The sequence below is a fragment of the Rhinolophus hipposideros genome, assembly GCF_964194185.1.
Source record: "Rhinolophus hipposideros genome assembly, chromosome: 1".
NCBI lineage: Eukaryota > Metazoa > Chordata > Mammalia > Chiroptera > Rhinolophidae > Rhinolophus > Rhinolophus hipposideros.
The window spans coordinates 77,589,076-77,615,602 of NC_138047.1; the positions used below are offsets into that span (position 1 = coordinate 77,589,076).

The 26,527-nt window shown below is 36.2% G+C and overlaps 1 protein-coding gene across 2 annotated transcripts; it reads right to left on the reverse strand.

Annotated features, from left to right (window-relative positions):
* Positions 1–265: 265 nt before the first annotated feature.
* CXXC4 (CXXC finger protein 4) lies at positions 266–26,247 on the reverse strand. 2 transcript variants are annotated; one of them, XM_081046500.1, is made up of 4 exons: positions 26,005–26,247; positions 25,814–25,889; positions 22,046–23,367; positions 266–4,536 (listed from the first exon to the last, which is right to left on the reverse strand). In XM_081046500.1, the coding sequence occupies exons 3-4, from the start codon at positions 23,108–23,110 to the stop codon at positions 4,492–4,494; spliced, it is 1,110 nt and encodes a 369-aa protein (XP_080902626.1). In that variant the 5' UTR covers positions 23,111–23,367; positions 25,814–25,889; positions 26,005–26,247; the 3' UTR covers positions 266–4,491. The 2 variants fall into 2 exon arrangements, with proteins under 2 accessions (XP_080902626.1, XP_080902627.1); XM_081046501.1 differs by lacking the exon at positions 25,814–25,889.
* Between the last annotated feature and the right edge of the window lie 280 nt (positions 26,248–26,527).

Consider the following 26,527-nt stretch of genomic DNA (forward strand, 5'->3'; position numbering starts at 1 on the left):
TAAAAAAAGGTAACACAATAAAACTTTAATTTCAGAGTATTTCTGGGAGTGGCTGAAGATAGAGTTCGAATGTTGCATATTTCTTCACGCACATTAATACTTTCAAGTACTATCACCAGGACTATTCATTCATAAGGAATTCATGGGTGCTTTCTCCTGGCACACTTATGATGGAGAAGGAAGGAGAAAAGTTTGGATACACTTATTTCTTCCTCTAGATGACCTTTCAAAGCTGTCAACAAAAATATATCCTTCAGAAATGTGAAAAGAATCATGTTCTTCTTTTTTCCTTTCTTTAAATATATGAGAAAGACAAAAATATATGAGGAAAAACAAAATGAACAAATCGGTATGTTTTATGAAAGATTTATATACAGTATTCATTTTGCTAACATAAGGGCAATTGTATAATTATAAACTTTTTATCATAAACAAAATTAGATTGTCAAAATCATATGCTCTTACGTAAAAGCCCACAAATAAAAATTTGTTCATGGAAAAATAGAGATATTTTGAATACTAAAGTCCTTTATTCAACAACACAGAAATTTCACAAAAACAACTTTACTGGGCAAATTGAATGTGTTTTTTTTTTTTTTTAAAGATTTTTACAGTTTTGTACATGCCCCATAAGTAATTTTCTTTAATAAATACACTGTTTTCCAAAACTTCTTTTTTATAATTGCACAAGCATACATACACCTTACACAAATATCTATTAGAAAATGTAATAGATAACTGCACAGTTCAGAATAGGAGAACACTGTGAAAGGAGTACATTTTGTGGCCCATGTTCCTGATATATCTCTGAGTTCCTCGCAATTGTGAAAACAGAATCCCTCCTAACATAGTAGCTGTCTTTCATTCACTAGGAATACAGATCTCAGTGTGAAACTGCCAAATTTAATAAAAACAAAATCTGAAACATTTAGCTGTTAGATGAGAACCAACTGTTTGATATCACTGTGAATCTAACCATGATCAAAGACCCACTACAGCTTTTTGCTAACGTATTTGACCCAGAATGGTGTGTTCATTTAACTGCTTTCGTTTTCTCATTATTTGATTACAGATACTATCAGCTTAAAGACTTTATGTGTTTTAGTATTAATTGTACAACTTACATGCCAGGGGTTCTGAATGAAAGAAAAGGAATATTCCTTTCTTTTAGTGATTGCTTAATATTAATTCATAGGAAGCTCACCATCTCTTGCTCCCTATAAATGTGTTTAGAAGAAGGATGTTGGGTGTTGAGGATTAAGCAACCAGGGGGCATTTTTATATTCTCTTATACTGGAGGAAGATTCTTTTTGTCTATTCTCTCAAGGATGGACACATTTCTGTATATATTCCTCCACTTGTACACATACAGGTAGAATCCATCAGAAAGCCATTTTGGTCTGAAAACCTGGAAAGAGAGATTTGCATTATGGTGTTCTTGTGATGTTAGTTAGGGTGCTGAGTGACAGCTGACAATGAAATCGGTGCACTATGCACCACCACCCCAAGGATTTTCCATGTTCTCCCCAAATGCTGATAGTATATGGCACCCCTTCGTCTACACCTAGAGAAAGCAAGTCTCCTGTGTATGTAGACCTCTCTTTACAAAGTTATATTTGGCTTATCTGATATGTGATTTTTTAAGCTGTGTAGATAGTTCACATGATCTATATACACTGAATATGAAACATACAGTGAGGAATTTTTAAAAGTTACATTTCATTGGTATTTTAGAATGATGAAAATGTAAACCTTTAAATCACCTGCGTAGGGTCATAATGATATGCTTTACAAGTTCTCAGTACATAGGTTTAGAGGGAAGAGAATTAAAGTGAGGCCGAAAGAGTAATATCTTTTTTCAATATCATCAACGAGAACTTTATACGCACCCTACATTATATAAATAGAGTTTTACCAAAAACATAAAAAAGGTGGTGTAAAAGAACAATATCAAGAATAAAAACATATAAGAATTAAAGAAAAGCTACACTTTTCCATTTTAATAATCAACAGATTTTCTTTCATTAAAAAATTGAATTGACATGTAAAACACCACATTTTACAATATACAGATTTATAAGTTCTTTAAGAAAACCAACCAACAAAAACACATCAAGACATGCAACACTAGCATGTATTTTAGACTCTTGGTACATTGCTATGAGATCTTTATACGTTACTGTATGCCTAATTTAGCCTGAATAGAAAAAAGTTTGTTTCACTTCTGTAATAATAATTATTTTCCAAAAAGCAAAGCAAGCTTACCATTCGTGTGTGAAAGTAAGTTTTAACTTACTTGTAATTAATTAGCAAATTGGTTAAAAAATAAGTAAAATAAAAATGGAACTAGAAAGAACTCATATAGCTCTCATTGTTCCTACAGCAGAAATAGAAATTCTAACTAGAAACCCTCAAAGGAATATACAACAAGTAGAAAGCTATCTCAAAATTAATATACAGCACATTTTAGTCTGTGATTTTTCAATTCTCTTCTCTAAACGTGGATAGGTGTAATACATGATGAATTTTCCTCAAAAAGGCAATTTGATCATAACTGTAGACATTGCATTCATACTCTAGGCAAGTTAACTAACACACACTTGTTTTTCACATTGGCATTTGTAACTTATCCACCCTTCCTCCCTCCAGAACTCTCATGATGAAGTGCTCCTTCCACGTTTTTAAAAATCTCCTCTGTTAAATTACTTCCCATTCAAAACTACAAGTAGGCTTTTAAAATTACTCATCTGCTAGTCTTTCTAAGATTTTGAGTCCTTTTCATCACCCTTTCTCTTCTCAAGTTATTTTTCTTTGCATGATCCATTTTGCTAACAATTTTCAAAAGGCTAAACGGATGTCGTAGGCTAAAATAACTGGCTAGTGGATAAAGAACAAAAAATGACAGTATCATGGCAACTTCAATACTCTGTGTTTTTGCTAAACTCTGTTTTATTGCTGAAGCTGAAAATAGTCTCTATGATATCTGACAAAAAAATAAATAAACTTTTTAGGTATCATGTCATCACAAATAATATTTGTCCTCCTGGGACAGCCTTAGGAACCCTGACTGCCATAAGAAAACCAAATCCTACATGAAAAGGTGACCCAGGACCTATGAAGCATTGCTCCTTTGTATTTGGGGGCTGTTTGCATTTATGGAATTCCACAGAGTGGGGCCCTGTCTTCTCAGGAATGACAACAGCATCGAGTGACAAGAATGGACATGGCAGCAATGGAACATTCCACTGAGGGCCTAGAGAAAGGCCACAGGTACAACTGTGAGGCTATGAGAAAGGAAGATAAAAGGATTAAAATGCCTCACTTTTATGCAAGTGTTTAATTCTTTTTAACTTAAAAATATACCTAGCCGTGCCTCAATGCAGGAGGCCTGGATGTGTTCAAATTTTAAAACAAAACTACCCCCTTAATATCATACACGGAATTAAAACATTTGGATACATTTTATTGTTTATTTTTCCTACGAAAATATAAGGCAAAAAATAAACAAACAAAAAATACATACAGCTCTGCTGGACTGGTCAAAAGATGTCAGTCATGGATTTCTCCCCCTAAGATATGGTACTTTACTCTGTATCCTAGAAAACACTGTTTAATTTTTTTTTAATACAACTGATTCTGCATGTTCCAACTACTCTGAGTACTCCGTCTTACAGTGCAACCCAAGACAAGTCAACTACACTAAGTATTTGGGAGGTATACCCTTCTGTACAGCTCGTTTGTAAGCAATGCAAGTGCATAACCACTACTCTAATATAGTGCTCAAAAGATTAATTGAAACTTTCATCACATCTTCCCCTCTTATAACAATACAACTGAAGGTCATTGCTGGATGCATCATAATCTTTTCATCTTGTAAAACTTGGCATCAAGTCTCTACAGAAAGATGCATGGCAAAACATGCCACTGCTGTTGCTGCTTCTAGAAACAACTGGCAAAAAATATTTAAAGCTAAAATTTATTGCTCCAGATTTAACTCGAAGAACCATACTGTTGTGTACAAACTGTTAATCTCCATAGATGCTCAGACGTGATTGTCTCCTTGTGTCTAAACACACAAAATACAAGCTGCTATCTGTACAGTTTACAGTACTGAAACACATATATTTGAAAATGAAGTACAGATATGTACTTTTGCAAAGATACATGATTTTACAGCAGGGGTTTACCTAAACTGATTATTTTTTTACAGCCACTTTCAAAATAGACAACAACTTCACTAGTATAGCTAAATTACATCAAAGAAAGAATCAGTATATTGAAAGTAAATAGACTGGCCAATTCCCCAAGCTCCCAGATTATTTTTATATGTCTTTTTTCCTTTTCTTTTCCTTTTTTTGAAGAAACCCCTATACGTAAAATGAAAATAATATCTGGATATTTTCTTCAGTGGTGGACTAAGCAGTTTCTTAAAACAAGACATTAGTTTGCCCTTCACTTCCAAATGCCTTGAAAATAAGATATACTACTGCTTTAAAAGAACCATCGGAATGCTTCAGCGCTGGGAACAGGTGTTCTCTATAAAAAAAGAGCGAGAAAACAAGTTAAGCTTTCTTTCCATGCCAATATAAAATTAGATTTTTCTCCTTTACACCTCAACAATATTTTTAGTCAGCGATACACAACATAATGACTTGTATATTTCAACATTTAATAAAAATGTAAGTGTTCAATCTTAGAACATTACAAAAATTAGAATATTGAATTTCACGCTAATTTACTGAATATAATGATTAAAAAACACTGGTCTAAAAAATAGAGGCATCACAGCCTAGAACAGGGATAGAAATCAGAATAAAGGTGAAGGTTCAAACTATTACTCAATTGCAGGAAGACCAGCCAGCAAGTGGGCTGAACATCTGTATCTGCTACATACATATGCACCCTATGCAAGGCTGATGTTTAGAAGTCAGTGAAGTAATCTTACGAGAATTTCTTTTGTGTCAGGACTACAATAAATATTACATCAATCTTACTTCTATCACTTAACAACTACTAATGCGAAACATTCCTGCATATAATCTAATCAGAACAAAACTGACAAAATATATCACTATTTTAAAGTAAGTCTACATTTTCACCAAATTAATGTCATATATATGAAACAAACTTATACTAACCAATGATACTCAATGGAACATAACTATCCCTTTGTACCATAAAAATATTATAGATTTCCAAAGGACTAATAAGCTAGCACCCAAATATGAGAAATGCTTTTAACAAAAAGCTTATAGTTACTATGGGTTTTCTTGTTAAACAGTAGTTAAGTACTGAATTTTCCTCTGTATTTAACATTACAGCAATTCATCATGCCATACTTTTTTTTTTTATAAATCATAATCACAAGAGTACATATTAAAGATACATCACAAACAAGATAAGCGTAAATTTTCCTGTAGGGGCAAATGAAAGAAAATTGATTTTATTCCTTAGACCAGTCCAAGAAGCCTGTGTAGACCATAAGATGACTGCTGAGGATAAATAAACTTGTATGTTGAATGTTACCAAAATATTGAATAGAACATACACACACACACACATACCCACACAGTAACACATGCACATACCTGTTAAAGATTAACAGCACTTGAATTTCATATTTCAGAAAATACATTAAAAATGCCACTATAAACACTTTTCACTAATTGGGGTTAGCTTATATTTACGTTTCACACATGACTTATTTGGTTGACACAGTCTTACTTTAGTAATGCCATCTAAAAATAAAAGTGTATTACATTATTAAGATGTCAATTGAAATTTAAATGTATAAACAAAGTTTTCTGGAAAGCAGAGCTATTTTCACCATCGGCATTAAAAATATATATTTTTAAAAATTGTCCTCACAGTCAACACAATAAATTTCAAAGTTAATGTGTTAAGCACAAACTAATGTTATCTAATCCAAGTTTGCATATATATATATATATATATATATATATATATATATATACACACACACACAAAGATATTTAACTCATGGAGTATTTTCTGACAGCCCAAATAAAAAGGTCCATTGTTACCATAAAAAACAGTTCTTGTATTTTGCTTCTGATCCTCATGGTTTCATCTGTTTTATTCTCTCTAGCTCACTAGGCATACCTGGATCCCCATCATTTGGTTGAGACAAAACCCTTTACTGCTTTCTAAAATTAATTTTTGAATGATAAATGTAATAATTGCATATGCTCATCACATTTATTTAATCATCATTAAAGGAATTAAAGGAAACATAATATATTCATTGTAATATTCATGCTTCACACACACACACACACACACACACACACACACACACACATACAAACACACATATAAGCAGTAAATGAAAACTTAGAAGTTTATACCAGATGCCAACTTGCTGCCTGATGCCAACTAAGAATAAATTTTATCTAAGTATGCATACTTGTATAAATGTAGTCGTTTTTAACACGATAAGTTAGATCCAAGCATATCTATGCAATTACAGACTCACATATGAAAAATAAACATGTGCATATATATTCATGTATATTCACATTTACATGTATAGCATATGACAGAGATGCCAATGTACTCTCAGATGCCAACTGGAAACAAGATTGTAAGTATATACTTATGTATTTTTATATCCTGATAAACATATATGTTTATAAGAGATAAACAGAAAAAATGTATGGAGTATATTTTTTAAATAAGATGAACTCCTTATGTCTTAAATATATTTTTAAGTGTCTTTTCCAACTTTTTGCTCTTCCTGTGTCTCTTTCCACTACTCAGTGTCATTTGCAATACTCAGAAAAAGCAAGCTTTATAAAATACCTGAGATCGAAGGTCATTGTTTTAAGGAAAAAAGATAAGCAATTTTCAATGCTTGTTAAAACAAAAATTAATTAGATAGTGCAAGTATGAGAAAAGAAAGAGCTGGTTTTCTATATTAAAAGGCTCTGTCACAAAATAGTTCTGTGATGTGCATACACTGAGACCACCCTGTATCTCCATATACGTATAAGGATATGGACAATCCACTGCTCCAGAGGAAGGGAGAAGATAAGCAAGGAAGCAATGATTTAAAAATGATTTCTCTCTTAGATTAAGATCTTTGAGGTCATGGAGCCTAAAAATGATTAGTACGGTAATCACCTAAAAGCTGTGAGAAAATTTAAGGAAAATCACTGGCACATCAATTAGAACAAATTATCAAGGCATTTAACCAGAAACTTGAAGTGTCCCTTCTCTAACAGTTTTATTTCAGGGTTACAAAAGTAACAAAGCTCCTCAGTGCCCCCATAGGCCACACAAAAAGCATGAGGCATATCCAATCTCCTGCCCAATTTTCACTGGGCTCACTGGAAATTTACTTTAGGGCTGGACTGCACTCTTTTCAAGATGGGTGAAGCAATACTCATTTCACAGGTAAAATATTGGGTTAAATTACAAGGTTTTGATTAAGTCTGTACTAATTTGGGAACATACCTTCTCCAATTTTGTCATCTAATGAGAGCATCTTTGTAAGAGGACTTCCATTTTAAATGGCACAGGAGCTCTGAGCACCAACGTGGGGGATTATACACCCTGACCCCGCTTCCTTTGGGTTATATAAATTCAGGAGTCCCAGCTGGGGAAATCACACTCTTGATGAGATTACAGTGACTTTCTGGATCTCAGTGATGCTTGCAGGAAATCGTTATCCTGAGTGACAGGAAAGCTAGATTCCCCAGGAAGAGAAGGGGACGGGGAAGGAAAGACTAGAGTTGATCAGCATTGGTTAAAGCCGCCCTCACTGCTCATACAGGTGCCAACACTGATGAAGAGCCATCTTGCTCTCAGGAGACTGGGAGAGAAACCTGCAGCCGCAGTTTTCCTTCAGGTACTGGTGTCAAGCATGGTGTTCCAGAGAAGTCATCCCTATATGAGCCAGATATGAAACGACTTTCAAGCTTAAAGGAATAGCTTCTGTTTCCCTCCTAAATAACATTAAAAAGCCAGTGTATTTCCTTAAATAGAATGCTACAATCCAAACCCAAGTACATTTTACATTTACTTTTTAAAATATGATTATATATTAATATGGCTATGGAAGAAACATATTTCAGTTTCATTTTCATTAAATCAGCAATGAAGAAATAATTAAACAACATAAAATAAATAAGATTCCCAAAAGCAGCCACCTTAAGAATTAAGCTTGACTTTCTCTTTTTTGGTGCTTGCTAAGCCGTCACATGGACCATGTGGCATCTTCAGGGCCTCCACATACTCTTGTTAAAATATATTCAGTCTGATAAAAATCGCACTTCCTAAAAACTAAAAATGGTGTTTCTATAACTCTGTACATACGGAGCTAGGTGGAACTGGCAATTCATATCTCAATACAATATTTAAAATATAGCAGTATTCAGGAGGCAGTAAAACTAATCGTTTTAAGTGAGCTCGACATGAGTTTTTGAAGAGCAAATTAAAGATAACTCAATGCTAAATTTTACTGCAGAATACATGTTATAAAGTGAGGTAATACGGATGACCTTAGCAAATTCTGTAACTAAAGTTAAATATCTTCCCAATGTTTACTCATACACTTTCTAATCCAAAACTCAGTGATTTGCCTAAGCCTTCAGAACTCTACTGTGAAACACGATGGCTGTAATGCAGTGATTTCCAAGCTGAAGTTAGTATTTTGGGGTACCATATTCTTACACTAATCAAAAAACAATTTCTTCCACTCCCATTTATTATTAAAGAAACGTAAGTCATCCAATCATTTTCTGATTCCCACGTAATGATGCTTTTTCCAACCAAAAGCAAAGCAATTTCAAACTGTAGTTAGGCAATACAGCCTCTTGAAAACTCTTTTGAAATACCGTTTTCACTATGAGGAGTCCTACTGTAAGTTTTTGGACTCCTGGGCATTGAAGGCCTTGAAATTGGAAACCACCACTGAATTCGATTTACTCTTCACACTAGAACTTGAAAACCTTAATGAACCACTGAATTTTGCAACAGAAAGTATGTGAATAAATATGACAAAAGAAAATAGCAAGTCACTAGTTTGCCTTTAAATATATTAGAATATGTTGTTTTGTCCTCTTCTGATACTTTTCAACCTTTGGGGTGTTTTAGATAAACAAAAGGAAAAGAATTCCTGATGGTAAAAAAAAAAAAAAAAAGTACTTGTTACCAAGATTTGATTCACAAAGTACGCTAAAATATCAAGTTACATATACTGACAATATTTCAAAACTTACTAGTAGAAAGTTGTATTGTATATAAATGGAAATGGGAAATTGTATTATATATAATGTTAAGAATGTGAATAGACACACATTCACATTAATACAAATCTTCGGATAATGAATTGGTCTAAAATGATACCTAGCAAATGTTAGAGACCCCCTCAGATGTTTATAGCAGAAATATTTTTCTATACTCTATTTACAAATAACATTTTAAAAATCATAATCCAGCAACTACAATAGAATTATTAGTAAATCCAGGTACAGCAGAGGTCAGTAAGTCTGAGAGAAAAATTATCTTATGATAAATGATAATCTCACAGTCCAATAATTTCCTATTATAACAAAAAACAACTTTACATTGTAATAATAATACCTTAATTTAAAAACATGAAGATTGATGTACGTATGCACTGTTTTCACTTTTTTTTTTTAAGATTCACTTTTTTTAAGATTTTTTTTTTTATTGGGGGAAGGGGAACAGGACTTTATTGGGGAACAGTGTGGACTTCCAGGACTTTTTTCCAAGTCAAGTTGTTGTCCTTTCAATCTTAGTTGTGGAGGGCGCTGTTCTGTTTTCACTTTTTAAGTTATACCTAACTTACTTTCTCCTTGGATCTTGCTGTAATATATATACTCATATGTATCCTATATGTCACACACACACACACACACACACACACACACACACTCGGTTAACTTTCCTCATAATTCATTTTTATTTCTCATATACTCTGTATAAAGCTGTGTATACTCACATCTGATTTTGGCTATTATCCATATGTAAACTAACAACACCTATCCATGTTACCACTAATTAGAATATTAGACCCCTCTTTAAAAAAAGGAAAGCACCAGATAGGTAACTGAGTAATTTAAGGACCCAATTTTTTGGAGGCCTAAAGGAATAATTATAGGGAGCATTTTACTTGTTTGGTTTCCAAATGAACATTTGTGGCCAGGATTTCTCTGATTAATGGTAAGAGAACTAGAGATGGCTTTGTCATTTGAATGGGTGCTCTGAGGGCTCCTGGTACTTCTGCCTTGAAAATAAGCAGAATCACCATCACCACTGAGATGGCAGGATTTCAGACTATGACAGCAAGACTTTAGAAGGTAAGTCTGGTTAACTTTTGTAATGAAAGACGAGTTTGTATATTATGTTGTGAAGGTACTAAGTTAAGTCAATAGGATGGTAGAGCCCATTAGGAAAACAACTGACCAAATGGGAATTTGCGTGTGGAGTGGAAGAGTAGGAAGGAAAGTAACAGCTTAACATCATGATTCACACTGGTCAAGGAGTGACCAGAAAAGGCACCCATTTTTGGTCCTAACGTCTAACATAACTACTTTATTTAGGCAAGCCTCTTGATTAATGCGATATATGATTATTATATTTCAATCATATAATATGATTATTATAATTCAATTATATTTGAAGTATTTGGTAAAACACGTCAAACCTCATCATTCCAACAAATAAGTAAATTCATTTATGAATATATATAGATGGTTATAAATAAATCTGAATACACACACACACACACACACACACACACACACACACACTGCAGAGACAAAAGTTAAATTATTCTATCTCCCCTCAAAGTCACTCTGCTAATTCCTGCTGAACGCAACAATACCTTTAGGTGAGATCATTGCTAATCAACTATTGAAAACAATCAGCATTCTTTTCATGACCAAGTTGTTGGACAATTTTTAAAATGTAGGTCAATTCTAAAGCAAACAGTGAACTTTCTTGTTCTTTTATATAAGAAAAACATTCATGTAAAATGTGAAGAAATGGAAGGTAACTTAAAAATATATATTAAGATGTTATTTTTAAAACCACGAGAGCTATAATTTGGACAGCCTCTAGCTTATATGCAAATAAAATATAATAGCTACACCTAACCTCTATAAAAGCAATTCAAATTATGGTACTTCTCTTTGATTACTATAGATCTGAGAATTTAGGAAATATTCATTTTTTTCTGTATTACATAAAAAGTGAAAATAAGTTTGATACAATTTTCTCTTAAGCTGAATTCTGTAAAATTTTGGATGTAGTCATTGAACTTCATTTTGTTCAGAATCGTCTATGATAAAAATCCAAACACTGAGGCAGACCAGCCTAGAAAACAAAGCATTTTTTATGTCCATGAATTACTTAGAAGAATTTAGAGAAAATTTAGAGCATTTCAGTCAATTAGATGTTATCACAATAATGCACTTGGTTAGAACTATATTTTTGAAAATAATACGTAGCTTTTGGAATAGTTCATCTTTAAACAAATGTTTAATAACGGCAGTTACCATCTGAATGAATGTTAAAATTCAAAATCGTTCTGACTTTCATTCTCCGTAATTTTCTTTTTTAAGTAATAAAAGATATACAGTAAAAATTATTAGAATTTAATTTTATCAAATTATGATATGTTACTCTTAAAAAGTGTAATTTGGGTAATCTCCCTTATTCAGAGGACATGCACTTGTAAGAATTCTCTACTACCACAATATCAGCGAGACTTGAAGTATTTAGATTCAAATTTCTCCTCAGGGAATTTTCATGAACTACTTTTCCTATAAGTATCATGTGCTCCATCTTTTTGCAAACATACTCATTTTCACATAGTTAACTAGCAAAGTAAATTAATAAGCCCAACATTTTCTCAGGCAGATGATTTATAAAATGCAGTGATTAATATTCTTTTTGTAATTTTTCTGGAGTCTTTTTCATCTGTGCAATTCTGTATTTTCCAGTAAGTTCTTCTCATAATCTTTAAAAATTACATTATTTTTGAACAATTAGTTCTGTATGAATGCTGGAAAGTGTCTATCTCCCTAAACACCATCCATCATTAATTTTGAGCACTAGCTTTTTCATCTTGGCCTTTCTATGTTTCTAATTGCAGACTTGAAAGAATTAATCTTAAAAAAAAGAAAAATTAGAAGAAATAAAAAACTAGTTTCCCTGAAAATATTTTTTCCACTCTAGTAAACGAGAAGAAACAATGCTTCTAGTGGGTCTAAACCCAGATTTATGTCATCTTTTCAAAAATTTTGAGACATTAACCATTTCCACTAATTTCTTATTTAAAACAGATTCAAAAAGATGACCTTGAGCATGATAATCCTTTCTGCCAACAGGCTCCTTTCTGAATTCCTTTATTCTGTAAAACTACAGTCAGCCTGCCTACCCTCCTTTCTTCAACCCCTCCCTCCCTTTCTTTTTTTCCTTCCTTTACTTCAGTATGGCCCTGTCTCTTATTCAGGTCAAATAAGGGTTGCCACCCAGTACTCTGTAAAATATGTTTAAAATAACAAGTCATACTGTAGATTCTCAGTATGTTCAAATGTTCAAGGCAAGTTATCTTTTTTTCATTCCTTGAAAATTCTGTAATACTAACAGAAAACAAGAGTACACCACACAACTGCATGAGGTAGCCAGGTAGAGACCATGGACAGCAGTTTGTATTTCTTATCTAAATCTGGGGAAGAATTAAGCCAAGGATGAATTAATGAATCTCAAGATTTTTAAATAGGTGTGAGATGCTTCCAGAGCTTTCTAAAATTTCAATAATATCATGTTAAATATGTCCATTTCTTAGACTGAGAATTAAGATTGTAAGTGGGAAACTAAGTATCTTGGATGAAATAAGATACTCTATTGTTAGGGAACAACACAGGTATTGGAAAAAGGCAGTTAGGAATAAAGAAAAGTTTTGAGTTCTTTAAGCTAGGGTATGCACATGGGTATACGTGTGTGTGTGAGTGTGTGTGTGTGTGTGTGTGTGTGTGTGTGTTTATTCACAGCACTTACTACAAGTCTTAGAAAATAACAGTCCCTACCTAAAGATTTGTTGACTTGAACTGATCAATGGTTTACCATGTATTCATGATACATCGACCTGTCTAGGAGAAATAAAGACATATTACTTATAGAAACACATTTAAATTTTGTGTTTTATCTTGTTAACATTGTTCCATTCACAAATATAATTTCTTTCCTCTCTACAGACTTGTTCGATAGTGTTGTTGCTGTCACTAAACTATTGTTAAACGTTTTTGACTGCAACCAACAGTTAGAAATACATTTGACAGAGCAGCCTAGTATGTGCCTACATACAGATTTATGCATGCATACATTATTGATGCAGAAGTTTAAAATTATCACATAATTTTACATGTGATACACTCATATATTTTCATTCCACTCTATTCTACTTTCTAAAAATCCTGGTGGTAAGCCAACAGATTGGTTTCAATGGACCACTAATGTGCTATCATTTGGAGTTTGAAAAACACAGCTTCATGCCACACAAATAGCATATTTATGTGAAGAGAATCACCCAAAGAAAATCCAAAGCCCTTCCATTTCATAATGAATTTAACTCTCTATATAGCAGCCTTACATACAAGATCCAATATATATGTCCTTCGGTACGAAAAAAATGCCAGTGGTCTCTATTTTGTTTTTCATGAATTGACATTAGAGCAAAGTAAAGTTTACTGGGAGATTCCACATTTTCTCACTTCTCATCCATCTACATACAACTGAGAATTTTATCTCTTTTCCTTATTCTTGACTCCATTAAAATCATCACTGATCTCATTTAACCAATAAACAAGAACATTTCCCACAGATAAGTCTTTTCCCAGCACAGTTATTTTTCTGGCACTGATTCACCATAACTCAGAATCATCATTTCCACACAATTAAATTTATGTAGTCTATTATTCTTTTTAAAATGTATTTCATCTCTTGACTATGTAAAGTTTTGGAGAATATACATCTTCTCCAGAAATTGCCAGATTTGCTGAAATATACAGAAATACCCATGATTCTTCCTGATCTATAAACACATATCCCTTTTTCTTCTCATCCTACTACTTGATCTCTATTCTTTTGATACCATCAGTCATCCAGAGTTTTTTTTTTTTTAAGTCCTTGAGCAGCAAACAGCACTTTAAGCACAGTTTTCCCCATACTCCGACACTTCCTTCACTTTCTCAAGAATTTTCTGGAAATATGAATTTAGATATTTAGATGAAGATGAGACCCAGATAGGACATTTTCCACCCATCTTGGAAGTATTCGCTTTTAGTTACACTTTGGAATCCTTCTACTAAATGTTTCAAAGGGATAAAAATAATACTATCAGCTTATAGCACAATCTGTTTTTCCTTGTCTCTAAGTCAGCTGCCACTTCACTGAACTTGAGCCTCAACTCTGACTCCCAAACCAATGTACTGAGTCAAGTCATGAAAAATATTCCTTGTTTTTAGTTTCCATTCTCGGCAAAACTTCTATAACTGCAGAGGCAGAGCAGACATCCATATCCTGTCTTGACAAAGTTCCTTCTAGATACTACTGCATTGTTTCCTGGCTTGAATATCCTTTCCCTTTGTTTTTAATGCTGTTTTGGTTAGTATGCCTAATCTTTTAGGGCTTATCGCTGTTTTCTCCCAGAAAACCACCAGCCTTTTCTATTACAGCTCACTGACTTACTTCACAAATACTCTCTTCTTATTAAAAAGAAAAAAGAAGTCTCTGTAGTCACTTTACTCACGTTTTATTTCAAACAAAATGTCCACCTGTTTGATCCCAACACACACACACACACACACACACTCACACACAAACACACACACCAAACCTATCTTCCCAAACAAAAGTAACTGTACAGTATTCCAGTATTTGTTAAATATGTTCTCCAACTAGAATTCCTAAGCAAGCATTTAACCATTTATTCCTTCCAATGATTTTCTCAAACTCACAATTCACATTTAGAATCATTCCCTATATCTGTCCAAATAAAGAAAATAGTAGCCAAACGAAGGTACGGAGTTAGTAAAGTGAAACACACACACACACACACACACACACACACACAATATTAAAAGATAAATTAATCGTGCTGATGTTCCTTTGATGGAGAAAAAGGAAGAACACTAAATTATCTAATTACTGACTACTGTAGGCAATTTGACAGGCACAGGAAAACTTGTTTATTGGGTTTATCTCTTTCCAAGTAAAATCAAACCAGGTTTTAGTGAACTGGGTGATTAAAACCAATGTTTAGAAAATGCAAGTCACAAAATAGTCTACCTGGGCTTTAATTTGTGAAAACTATAATAACCTGTTGCTCCACTGAATTATCTCTAAACATAATTTTCTTCTACTCTACTTTTTATTGATGACTTTAAAATAGGAATGAGAAATTGCATAGCATCTTCCAGTATGCAAAAAAAACATTAACCTACATACAATATTAAAAAGCTATAAGATAGGTTGATATTAACCCCATCTTATAGATGAGGAAATAATAAAGTCAGAGAAGTTGTACTGATGTATTTAACGTTGTTTAAGTGGTAACTTACTTAGTGCTTGTGGAGCCTCTTCCAAAACGTATTATCTAAATGTGGTCATGCAGCCCAAACGTAATTCTTAATCATAAAACAAATAAAAAACCAAGAAACTAGTAGTCTATTTTCTGATTATAACTTATATTTGGTTTATATCAGCCAAAGAAATACATCTTTAGTATCAGTTCTTTAAAAAATTAATTTTTGGCTTTGCCATTGTAAGTAAGAAATGTAATGTGAAATAGATGAGTTAAACATTAAGAAACAGAAAAACAATACAAAACAAAATTTAACAGGCTCCCTCTCATACCTGGCTATGGATTCTTCTGCTCTTAAAATACATTAAGAGAAAGCCCTGAAGTTTCTTTCACAAAGGAAAAATATTTCTCATAATGTTTTAGAGTAGAAGTTAACAAGCCTGCTGGGATCCTTTCAGCCCCTGCAGAGCTAAGTCTTCAAGATTATTAAATGGCTGTCGCATCTGAAGTATGGTACAACATAACTCAATAAACAACAGAAAACATATGATGCTGAATGCAGGGATGCTTTTCGATTACTCTGCAGAATAATTCAATTTCGGGACAGGTGTTTGCATGTGATGGAACAAGATATGACTGAAGGACAAAAGCACCAGTGTGCCCCTACCCTCAAGATTTTGAACCTCCTAAGGATAATAGCATCACGCTAGATGCAAAAGTATGTTAAGAATGAGCAGAAACGTAAATGAAGGCACAAAATTTTGCATGCACAACATTTTCAAAATGTCCACTAATTACAAAAAAGAAAAAACTTGCTGAAAACAAGTTTTTCTAAAAAGTCCTATTTTCTAGAGTGCTTCACTTCCCCAGCCAAGATCATCTCACATTCTAATCGACTGAAAAATCACACTTATAAAAATGAAAGATTTTACCATTACTTCAGGTTCATTTATGCTTTTAAAAAACTAATCTAAAAATAAGACCACAGCTATTAATAAAAGAGCAGTCCTTTCTCCAATTTGTATATTTACATGGGCCTTTCTATAAATCTTGAATTTAACCTATTAATTATATATTTTATATGATGAACACACGAGTTTAATTTTTTTCGTATAAGATGAGGAAAAATAAATGTCAGAAATGGAAACCAATCTACCCTTGTGAAATTTATTAGATAGCAGGGCATTTTGTTATGCTTAAAAAGTAAACTGTTTTCTGGTAAAAGTGAACTACATATTCAGACAATCTGACCAATTGAGGTGGCACAGTAAGTTCTAAGAGTACCAACTACTTCAGAAGTGTTTTATGAAATACACTGCAACCTATTTCTGAGAAATACTCAAATAGTTTTATGTTTTACTTTTGATTCCAGAAAGAATATTCTACCAGTGTGTCCAGGGTCACCCCATCATAGACCTTCAGCGTCAAACCCATTAAACCAGAGCAAATATGGATGAAATGCCCATCCTTTTTGCACACCTTTCAACTTTTAGTTTTACAGACTGTGTTTTATTCAATCTTTTTGTTTTTATCAGTCTGCAAGTCAAACTATACAAAACTCTTAACTATTCACCCAGGAAAACAGTTGGCTAAGATTAACCAAAATAACCAGCAATATAGTAATCAATTTATTAAAAAGTTTTAAAATCAAGTAACTTTTATTTCCCTCATCTCTACAGTTTCCATTCTTATTTAAAATACCCAAATATTTTTATCAGATTAAATTGAAGCCTAAAGTTTGTTGTTGCTGTTGATTTACTATGATTCCTAACTGTTTATTTGTATTTTGTTTCATGATGATTGAATTTTGAAGAAATAATCTAATAGGACAATTTACAAATGAATTTTAATTACTTTTTTTTCACTATTCCTAACTGCATTCCAAAAGATTGCTCATAATTTACATGATATTGGATAGGTTGGGGGTATTGTTTTCATTTAGAAATTATTAAAAGTGTATGGTTCTTTCAAAAATAATTTTGACTATCTTGAGTTGAATTTGGTGATGGAAAGAGAATCTCATTAGACTTGTATCACAGTCTGATACCTTGGTTACAAATCTATTTTGTGACTTCAGTCAAAGCTGAATTTTTCTGTGCTTTTCTCTTTTCACTTATGAAATTCAGTATCTTTTTCCTACATTATTTCTTTATTACATTCTAGTGTTAATATCTGTCATTTTGTTTGAATTTATTGAAAATAAATTCATCTTTCCCTTTGACAGATATATATTTGCATCTTGAGATTAAAACAAAAATTTATATTTTTATGCTGGTATGCTTTTGATTCTTGAAACTGAAAATTGAAAACTCATTTTTAAATTACAATCTAAAATGACTAATTAGCAGATGTTTCTATTTAAAGTATAAAACGTGTATTTTTACCTATAATTTTTTTTAAAGTCACCAAACTTCAAAAACTTATGACATGTTCATTTATTGATTGGTTTCATTATTCAACTACAGAGTTTGAGTGACACACCTACTTTATGTATGACCAATGAATTTCTGCAAATGTATTTCTTCAGGAAGCAGGTGCTTTCCTTCTGTACAAATTGCAGACAACACTGTGTCCACAATTTTACAATTGCCATTTGTGTGGTTGGGGCTCATAGAACAGCATATATATGTCATGTGTACCCCACCCACCACCCCTAAAACACTTCTAAATCAAGTCATCAAGTTTGGGGCAATATCTGGATGTTTTCCACCAAACCCCTTAGAAATTTAGCCTAACTTGTGGAAAATAATTGTTGGCCGGTACATTCAGCAGATAAATTTTAAATAGAGAAAAGAAAAGAAAGAGAATGGAATTATCCTTATTCCTGACTTTCTAGTTTCTCAGTCTTTTCACTCTAATGTGTCCCTTTCATGTTCCTCCCCCAGTGCAGGGAAAGCCTGGGTGGTGGCAGTGTGTAACTCACAGCAGAGAGCCAAGAGTGGGGGCAGGGAAATCTCCCGAGGCGCTGCTTACTAATGTAATTCCATAAATCAGCTAATGGGAGAGAAACCAGATCTGTGTGGTCTCTAATGCTGTCCCACAGAGATCAATCATGTCACCTGAACAATGTTCACGGCCTAAGAGGCTGGGGTTGCCCTCGGGACAATTTTATCCCTTGAGCCATATCAAGTTGGGATATTTTAAAAAGTTAGATCTTAGTATCAGAAATGTAACTGCTGTAAATATAAAATCTGAAGGATCACCTTCATATGAGACAAAGTGCTATTATATAATTTATTATCATAATATATAACCACGTTTCTTAAAATACCTGATAATATTGATCATTTAGGATGCAAATTTTTAAGATAAGTTTGTCACATACAGGGCATACAACATTTGTAATAACTGCTTTGAATAACTGGTGATAATTTTTAAATAAAGTAATTGACAAAATGAAGTGTTATATGCAGTATCACAGAAAAATTAGTTTGATGTGCATTATCATATGGAATTTTATTAAGGAGGTGATTTTATAGACAAATTTCTAAGCCATTAAGATGCTCCTAAAATGAGACTAAGGGGAAACTGTGGAAATAAGTAAAGCAGTTTTAAAAGGAATGCTAGATGGAAGGCTTTAAAAAAAACACGGGCAAGAATCCCAACATATCCATGTGAGTGTGGCTTAATTTCAGTTAACTCACCCTGAAAATCTGCTTATGCCTCCAATCTTTTGGATAAGAGTAAGTCAAAGAAAAGAAGGGCACATGAGGTTTGATGTGATAAATAAAAATATAAGTAATGATTATTATCCAGATATTAATCGGTGTCCATAATTTAAAGCTAACAAATAGTAGCTACTGAACTTACCCCTGAAATCCACAGGTATATCCGTAATGAATCCCCAAATTACTATCCTCAGCTAGGGCATCTATCCAATCTTTAAAACATCTCCATAGATGATGATAACTTACAGGAACCAAATCAGAGAGGGAAGCAGGTCAGCAGGGGTGCCTTTCACTAACACACAACCACTGCTCCAGCTTTGGTTCAGTCATGTAAACCCTGTCACTCTGACATGCGGCCAGCTGGTTTCCTACAACCATAACTGGGTGGTTACACATGTGCTTAAGGCAATCATGCTGCCATTGCCTTTTAAAAATGACCTAGATAGAACCATAGTCAACTAAACACACACACACTTTTTCATTTTTTCTGTCAAAAAGGATTCTACTAATAATTTGAGCCTTTAACCACGCCCCATTCTCTGGTAGGAAGGGTATGTACTTAGCAAAACATCTTCAGAGAGCTCTACAAACAGAAATTTGTTTCCCTATCATTCACACCCCATCTTTTGAAGAGCCACAGAACTTTCGTGCACCTGGAGTTTAAAAAAGAAGAAAAGGCAATACTATGGAATCATATCAAATCATGATCAAAATGCCCAAGGAATGTAAGCATCACAAGTTTGTGGGGAAACTATCAAAAGGGAGAAGTAACGAAATTTATGAAATTTGCTTAGAGGGACAAATCAGCAGAAAACCTATTGGTATTCACATTAAATTCCTTCAGAGTGGTCACTCACTAAATACATCAGAATTATACATTGGTCCTATCCACTAAATACCCTAAATTGGGATGCAGGCAGTGCCATAGGTCTAGCTAAAAATGAGGCCTATTAGTAATACCAAATCTATAATTCTAGACACAATAGTTCAAGAGGAAAAATAAAAGCCATGTAGTTCTTAACAACTGGGTATTAAGAGAAAATTTCAGTATGAACAGAGCTTTAATTTACCATGGGCCTTACAGACCTAGAGAAGTTCAAAAGCTAAAAACTAATTTTTGCCACCTAAGAAAATACATGGACCTATATATTTCAAATTGCTAGTATCTTTACTCAAGCACAACTGCCAATGGAAATGTAATACCCACCCACCCTGAATAAAATCAAACTTTTGACAAAGGGATGAGTTATTTTATAGAGGAATAAATGCAATATTTTGATGGAACTGATCACAATTAATGATGCTACCAATATATACCGATTTTTCTTTGAATCCCAAAGTGATACATGCTTTAATTTATATTAATATAACTTTTTAAAAATGTGTATCTTATTTGTGTTCAAATCTGCAACAAAGATCTTTAACTCTTTTGTTCTTTTAAAGACCAGTCCTTCATGGTGAAAACTCATTGAAGCAGTGTTCACAATTTTTTAAACGAAGGTGTCCTTCTGATGATAATTTGTGAGAGCCACTCTTACCCTATAATCCAGCCCACAGAATACTCTCTGAGGCTAAAAATCCACTACCTATGTTCTCATGTACATATGAACATCTAGCCATCCACTCTGTAAATTTTATCAAGGGGCTAAATATGATTACTTGTCCATATCTCTTGCCTAAAAATACCACCAAAACCATTTACCTGTGATTTTCCTTTTTTTGTTTTGACCATATGATCAAAACATGAAATTTCCATTATGAAATTCCCACCAAACACATCAATCTCTGTATTTAACATAATTCAATGCCTAATTTAACAATTACTTAAGTGAGAATCTGTACATTGTCTGTTTTAAAGACATATAGGAAAAAGAAACTATTATTGACCATCTAGGGTATCAATCAAAACTGTGCTTGGTGTACAGCACAATTTTGTAACCACAAATACGGTTACTTTGTCATATATAGAGCCCAAAGCACATCTTTTACAGCAACTGAGTTTTAGGTATCATTCGTTTCTGAAACCATGTAAAACCATGTTTAAATAAAATTACCATTACCTGCCCAAAATGAACTAATTGGATTGCTTTATTCTAAATCAACATCTCCTTAAAAATTGAAGATGGTGTTCCGCTTTCTATACTATTTCTGCTTTCTCAAAAAATACCAGATATGCACAAAATAAAATGGTAAACAGAAACATTGTGTCATGGTGAGGAGAAAAACTATTGTAGAAAGGGATAGAAAATCCCCTTTTGAACCCCTCTATTTCAGCTTCAATGAGTGTGTGTGTGTGTGTGTGTGTGTGTCTGTGTGTGTTTTAATGGGAACATAGGCTTGTGTGCCACAAACTATATCCTCACTGTTATAATTGGACCACTGGTAAGTCTCTCTTAGCTAATAAAATTATATAGGATGTGATGTGTCCAATCCTTTGGGCAGAGATACTTTTAAAAATAATAAGGGGGAGAGGGCATTTGAAAGCACCAAGGGAAACTTCTGACCATACTGAATGTGAAAGTTCTGATTTTTCAAACCAATTACATTAGTTTTCCCTCAGAGATAAAAAGGAGGGGTGCCCTCCCCATCTGGAGGGCGGTTCCAGGGAAGTGCAGCTGGGGAGGGTGGTGGAGAGTCTGTGCCCTCCGCACACCACCGACACCGGTATCTTACAACCCGAATGAAGCTTCAGGAAAGGGGCACTGCATCTTGAAGCCAGACATGAAGCCCTGAAGGGAAGAGGAGAGGGGAGTGAGAAGGGAGGGGGGAGACTGGGAAACAAGAAATCATCTCCTCTGACCTCTAGCGAAGTGCCAGGTTTTTTCTTTAGCTCTTCACATTTTCTAAATTTGCAGATCTGGTGTCCCGTTTTGCGGTTCCTGCAACTGCTGCAGACGCCACAGTTGATGAGCCTCTTGCAGGGCACGCAGACCCCACACCTTTTCCTCTTCTTCTTGGCCGGGTTGGCTCCGCCAGCTCCCCCCGAGGAGGACGAGGAGGAGGAGGAATGATTCTGCGGGCAGTCTGCCAGATTGGCAATTTGAAACGCACTGTCTGTGACGGCTGCTGAGGCTGCTGCGGGGGAGTGAAGGGCTGTCATGACGATGACCCCTGGAGGTAATGAGATGCCCCCTAAAGCCGGGATAGCGGAAAAAGTCCCCACGCGCTCGGGGAGATTCATTATCTCTGCTTCAGCAGCGCCGCATTTGAGCTTGTTCATGCATTCCCCCGCCAAAGGTCTGCAGTGTTCAGGGGATAAGGTGGAGAGGAAATTAGTATTTGCCATTTGCAACGACGGCTCTGGCGGGCAGCCAGCTTTCCCCAGCCTCTGGGAGTCGTTTCGGTGGTGCATGCTGGTCCTGCCGCCGCCGCCGCCGCCGCTGCCGCCGCCGCTGCCGCCGCCGCCGCCGCCGCCGCCCGCGGGGAGGATCGCAGAGGAGGAGGCGGAGGAGGAGGCGGCGGCGGAGGAGGATTTCCTGCCGCCCCCGCCGCCCCCGCCGCCGCCCCCGCCGCCGCCGCCCCCGCCGCCGCCCCCGCCCCCGCCGCTGCCCCAGAGCATGGCGGTGGCGGCGGCGGCGGTGGCCGCGTTGTCGCAGTTCCAGGGGGACATGCCGATGCGCGCGGCGGCCGCGGCGGCGGCGGCGCTGCTGGGGAAGATGGGGGTGGTGATGCGCGCGATCTTGGCCGCCTGAGGGAAGGCGCCCCCGTTGGTCTTGTAGAAAGAGGTGGCGAAGGAGCGGTAGCGCTCCATCTCCGAGTTGTAATCCACAAGGCTGTTCAGGGCCCCCTCGGGCAGGTGGCTCTCCTTGGGCAAGCCCGGGGCCTCCGGGCTCGGCCCGGGCTCCACGCAGACATTGGTGTTCATGGTGCAGGGGGGGAAGAAGGGGTGCAGGGTGGAAGTGGGGACCGTCTGGTCCGACACCTGGGTAGGAAAAGGGGGAAGGTGGGGGGGAGGGAAGGGGGTGATGGTGGTGTTGGGATGGGGGCCGAGGCGGGAGGGGAAAGAGGGTCTGGGTGGGAAGAGCAAGGCGAAGACTGCTTTATTTCTCTCTGGGGCGCATTTCCACAGACGGTGAATTCCCAGGCAGTGTCTTCCTTTGCATTATCCTCCAACTGTTACAACTAAAATAAAGAAAGTCATTCCAACGAGCTGCACGAGGAAAAAGATTAAAAATAAACAGCCTTCCTCACTGTACCCCACCGCTTACACTGAAAGCTCCCACATTCTTCGTCAGGTCGTTTGCATAACAATCATCAAGCCGTGACCCCCACACACACAACCTTCCCAACCCCGCTCCCTTTCTCCCTGCTGCACACCACAGCTCCTCCCCCTTATTCTTATAACCCTCCTGAGAAAATGTATTAATAGCCAGGATACCCAAGGAAAGAGGAAAGACTGGGGTGACAAATGCTGAGGGAAAAGGGCAATTGGAGTGCTAAAGACATGCAAATCAGGGGTGGGAGGGCGATACTACCTATAAGCAGAGGGCATTTAAACATTATGAAATGTGTGAACAAGTGCTGCCTGGGCATGCAAATGCTGTAAAGTAGAAAACAGCAATGGCCCTATGAGGAAAATGAACAGGAAATTAGCAAATGAAGTACAGAGAAAGTCTACAATACAGCCTAGTATAAACTGTAAGCAAACACAATACAACTGAGAGCTAAGAGACTGCCCACATACAATCTGAACTAAAGAGGCAGGGAAAAAAGAACTACCAGCTGCCACAGTGTCCTCTGTGTCTGCGGTCATTAGTTTGAATCCCAGCACAGCTGGCTCTGTTAGGGTCTTAATTCAATGGACCAAGGACAGGTCTCAATTGTACAAGCCATTTGGTGGTGGGGCTTGGTGGGGGTAAGAGGGTGGTGTTATACTTGTTAGAAGAAAGAAAGGGAAAAAAGATGGACTAGATTTTTTTTGAAATAATACAAAAATGTCACAGGTTTTAAACAAGTGCCTGCAGCCTCTGTAAGAATATTCCCAATAATTCCCGATGAAGATTCCTGTCTCTTCCCAAGACAAGAAGAAAGCATGGGACTTTTTTTGTGTGTGAGGATCTGTCAGTCATCTGGTTTTTACATTAACTAAATGTTATGTGTGTGTGTGGGGGGGGGGAGGGAAAGCTGTGTTGTCCCTTAAGGTGTTGTTTACCTGAAGAAATAACCATTAAAATGATGTTTTCTTTTGCCCCTTTTAAGAGGAAAGTTTAATGTTAACTGCATATTTGCATTCATCTCTTTGCTTATAGGCTATTATTTTGCTTTAGGAAGAGGTATTTTAGTTGTTTATTACAGGGAGAGGTACATCACAGCCTTTTAAGAAGAAAAGCAAAGACATAAAGTGTATATGAACCTAAAAAAAACACACACAACAACAGCTTCTTTGTTTCCAGATATTTTTTTTAGGCCAAAATATCTTTTTGTAGCATCTTTTGAAGCCCACATATTGGTCTAGAATATGGTGTTCAGGGAATTCTACATGGGGCCCAGTAGTCTCAGTCTCAAATATTCAGTTCAAAATGGATATCAATTATAGTAATTATGCTTATAATTAGATTAATGAACCATTTATGCCCAAACTCCAAGTGCAGAAACTTCAAGACCTGCTTATGAGGTGCCCTAAAAAAGGGGGGTTTATGTAAACAAATCCCTATTAGGCAAAGTAAATCAAGATAAGGAACCTCACCCCAGGCTGGATTAGAAGCTAGCAGGCATCTTTCAATCACAGCAAGTCCCTAATCACTGAGGAACCACCTCTGTGGTTTCGCATTAGGAAAAACTGCTCCCTTCAGAGCTCTGATGGCAATACAAAGGGTGCCCCCAAAATGCTCCTGGCTAAATATTCTTGATGCTTGGAAGAGGGTGGGGGCAGACACAGCAAGAATATGCATATAGCTTCAGTTTCCACGAATCACATTGTAACTGCTCCTCAAAACTAGTTATGCCAACCATGCATTAGATATCATCACAGTGAGTGGAGGGGAAAATTTCAACGTTTTAGTCTTTTGACCTTGTTTCAAATAAAGAAATAATTTAATGTCCCCTTTTCAGAGTATTAGAGTGGTGTTTCCAAACACAAGCTTTCCTTGTTGCCATCACCTCCCCCTTCCTCCCTCAAGGTTTAATGCCACCAGAAACTGTAGAAAATGATTGTGCCCAGGATCCAGGTCATTATTGTTTAATCAATGCATCTCTGGAGCATGAAAAAGGTACCTAAGCCACAGCTATTGTTTGGATTTTCTTTAAAAAGCAAAATAAAACACACACAAATAACTATAGTCCTATTCCAAAGCTAAATTAGACATCCATACTTCATGATCCTGTTTTGCCTTTAAACAATGTGACTGTACATATCTAATATTGTATGTGTCTGGTCTACCAGAGACATAAAGAGCAAAGGTCATATTTAACATTCAGGAGGAGGGGCGGGTGCAGATTAATTAATAAATTAATACAGCATCGCCTTTTATTGCTGGAGTCCAGCATTAATAATCTACTTTTACAATCCCAACGGACAGCAAACATTTAAGAGAAAAAAGCCAGAGAAAGAGAAAGAACAATCACTTACCAGTCTCTTTTTATTTGGGGAGCCTTAGAATTTGCAGACGCTGCCAGTCTGCCTTTAATTAGTTGCACATCACCCCCTAACACAAAGAAACACAAATCCAGATGTGTCTTGGCAGCTCCCAATTACAACTTTAATACTTGTAAACAAACTGTTGGGGGGATAAATAAATATGCGGATCAAAAAAAAAATACCTGTAAATGGCTTTTTTTTCTTGTTGCAGAGAGAAGGAGGAGGAGATGGTGTTAGTGGTGGGGGTGGAAGGAGGAGGAGGTGGGGGGAGAGGAAAGAGCCGAGTGTGAGTGTATGTGTGAGAGCGCGGGGCTGTTCTCGGTGGTCTCTCCTCTCCCAGCGCGTTGCTCTCCGTCCGTCTCCAGTCGCTGTGTGCGAGGGAGGGAGGGAGCCGGGGAGTCCTCTCTCTCTCTCTCTCTCTCTCTCTCTCTCTCTCTCTCTCTCTCTCTCTCTCTTTCTCCTCTCTCCCCTCTCTCCTCTCTCTCTCCTCTCTCTCCTCTTTCTCACCCTACCCCCCCTCTGTTTGTGTGTGCGTGTGCGTGTGTGTGTGTGTGTGTGTGTGTGTGGTTGCTGGGGGAGGGGAGTGCGAGCGCCCCGCGAGGGAGGAGGCGGGGGCGGGGGCGATCGGCTCGGAGGTGAGGAGGACGCAGGGACGCGGACACCTACTGATGATTGGCTGCAAATTACACGGGGAACAAGAGGCGC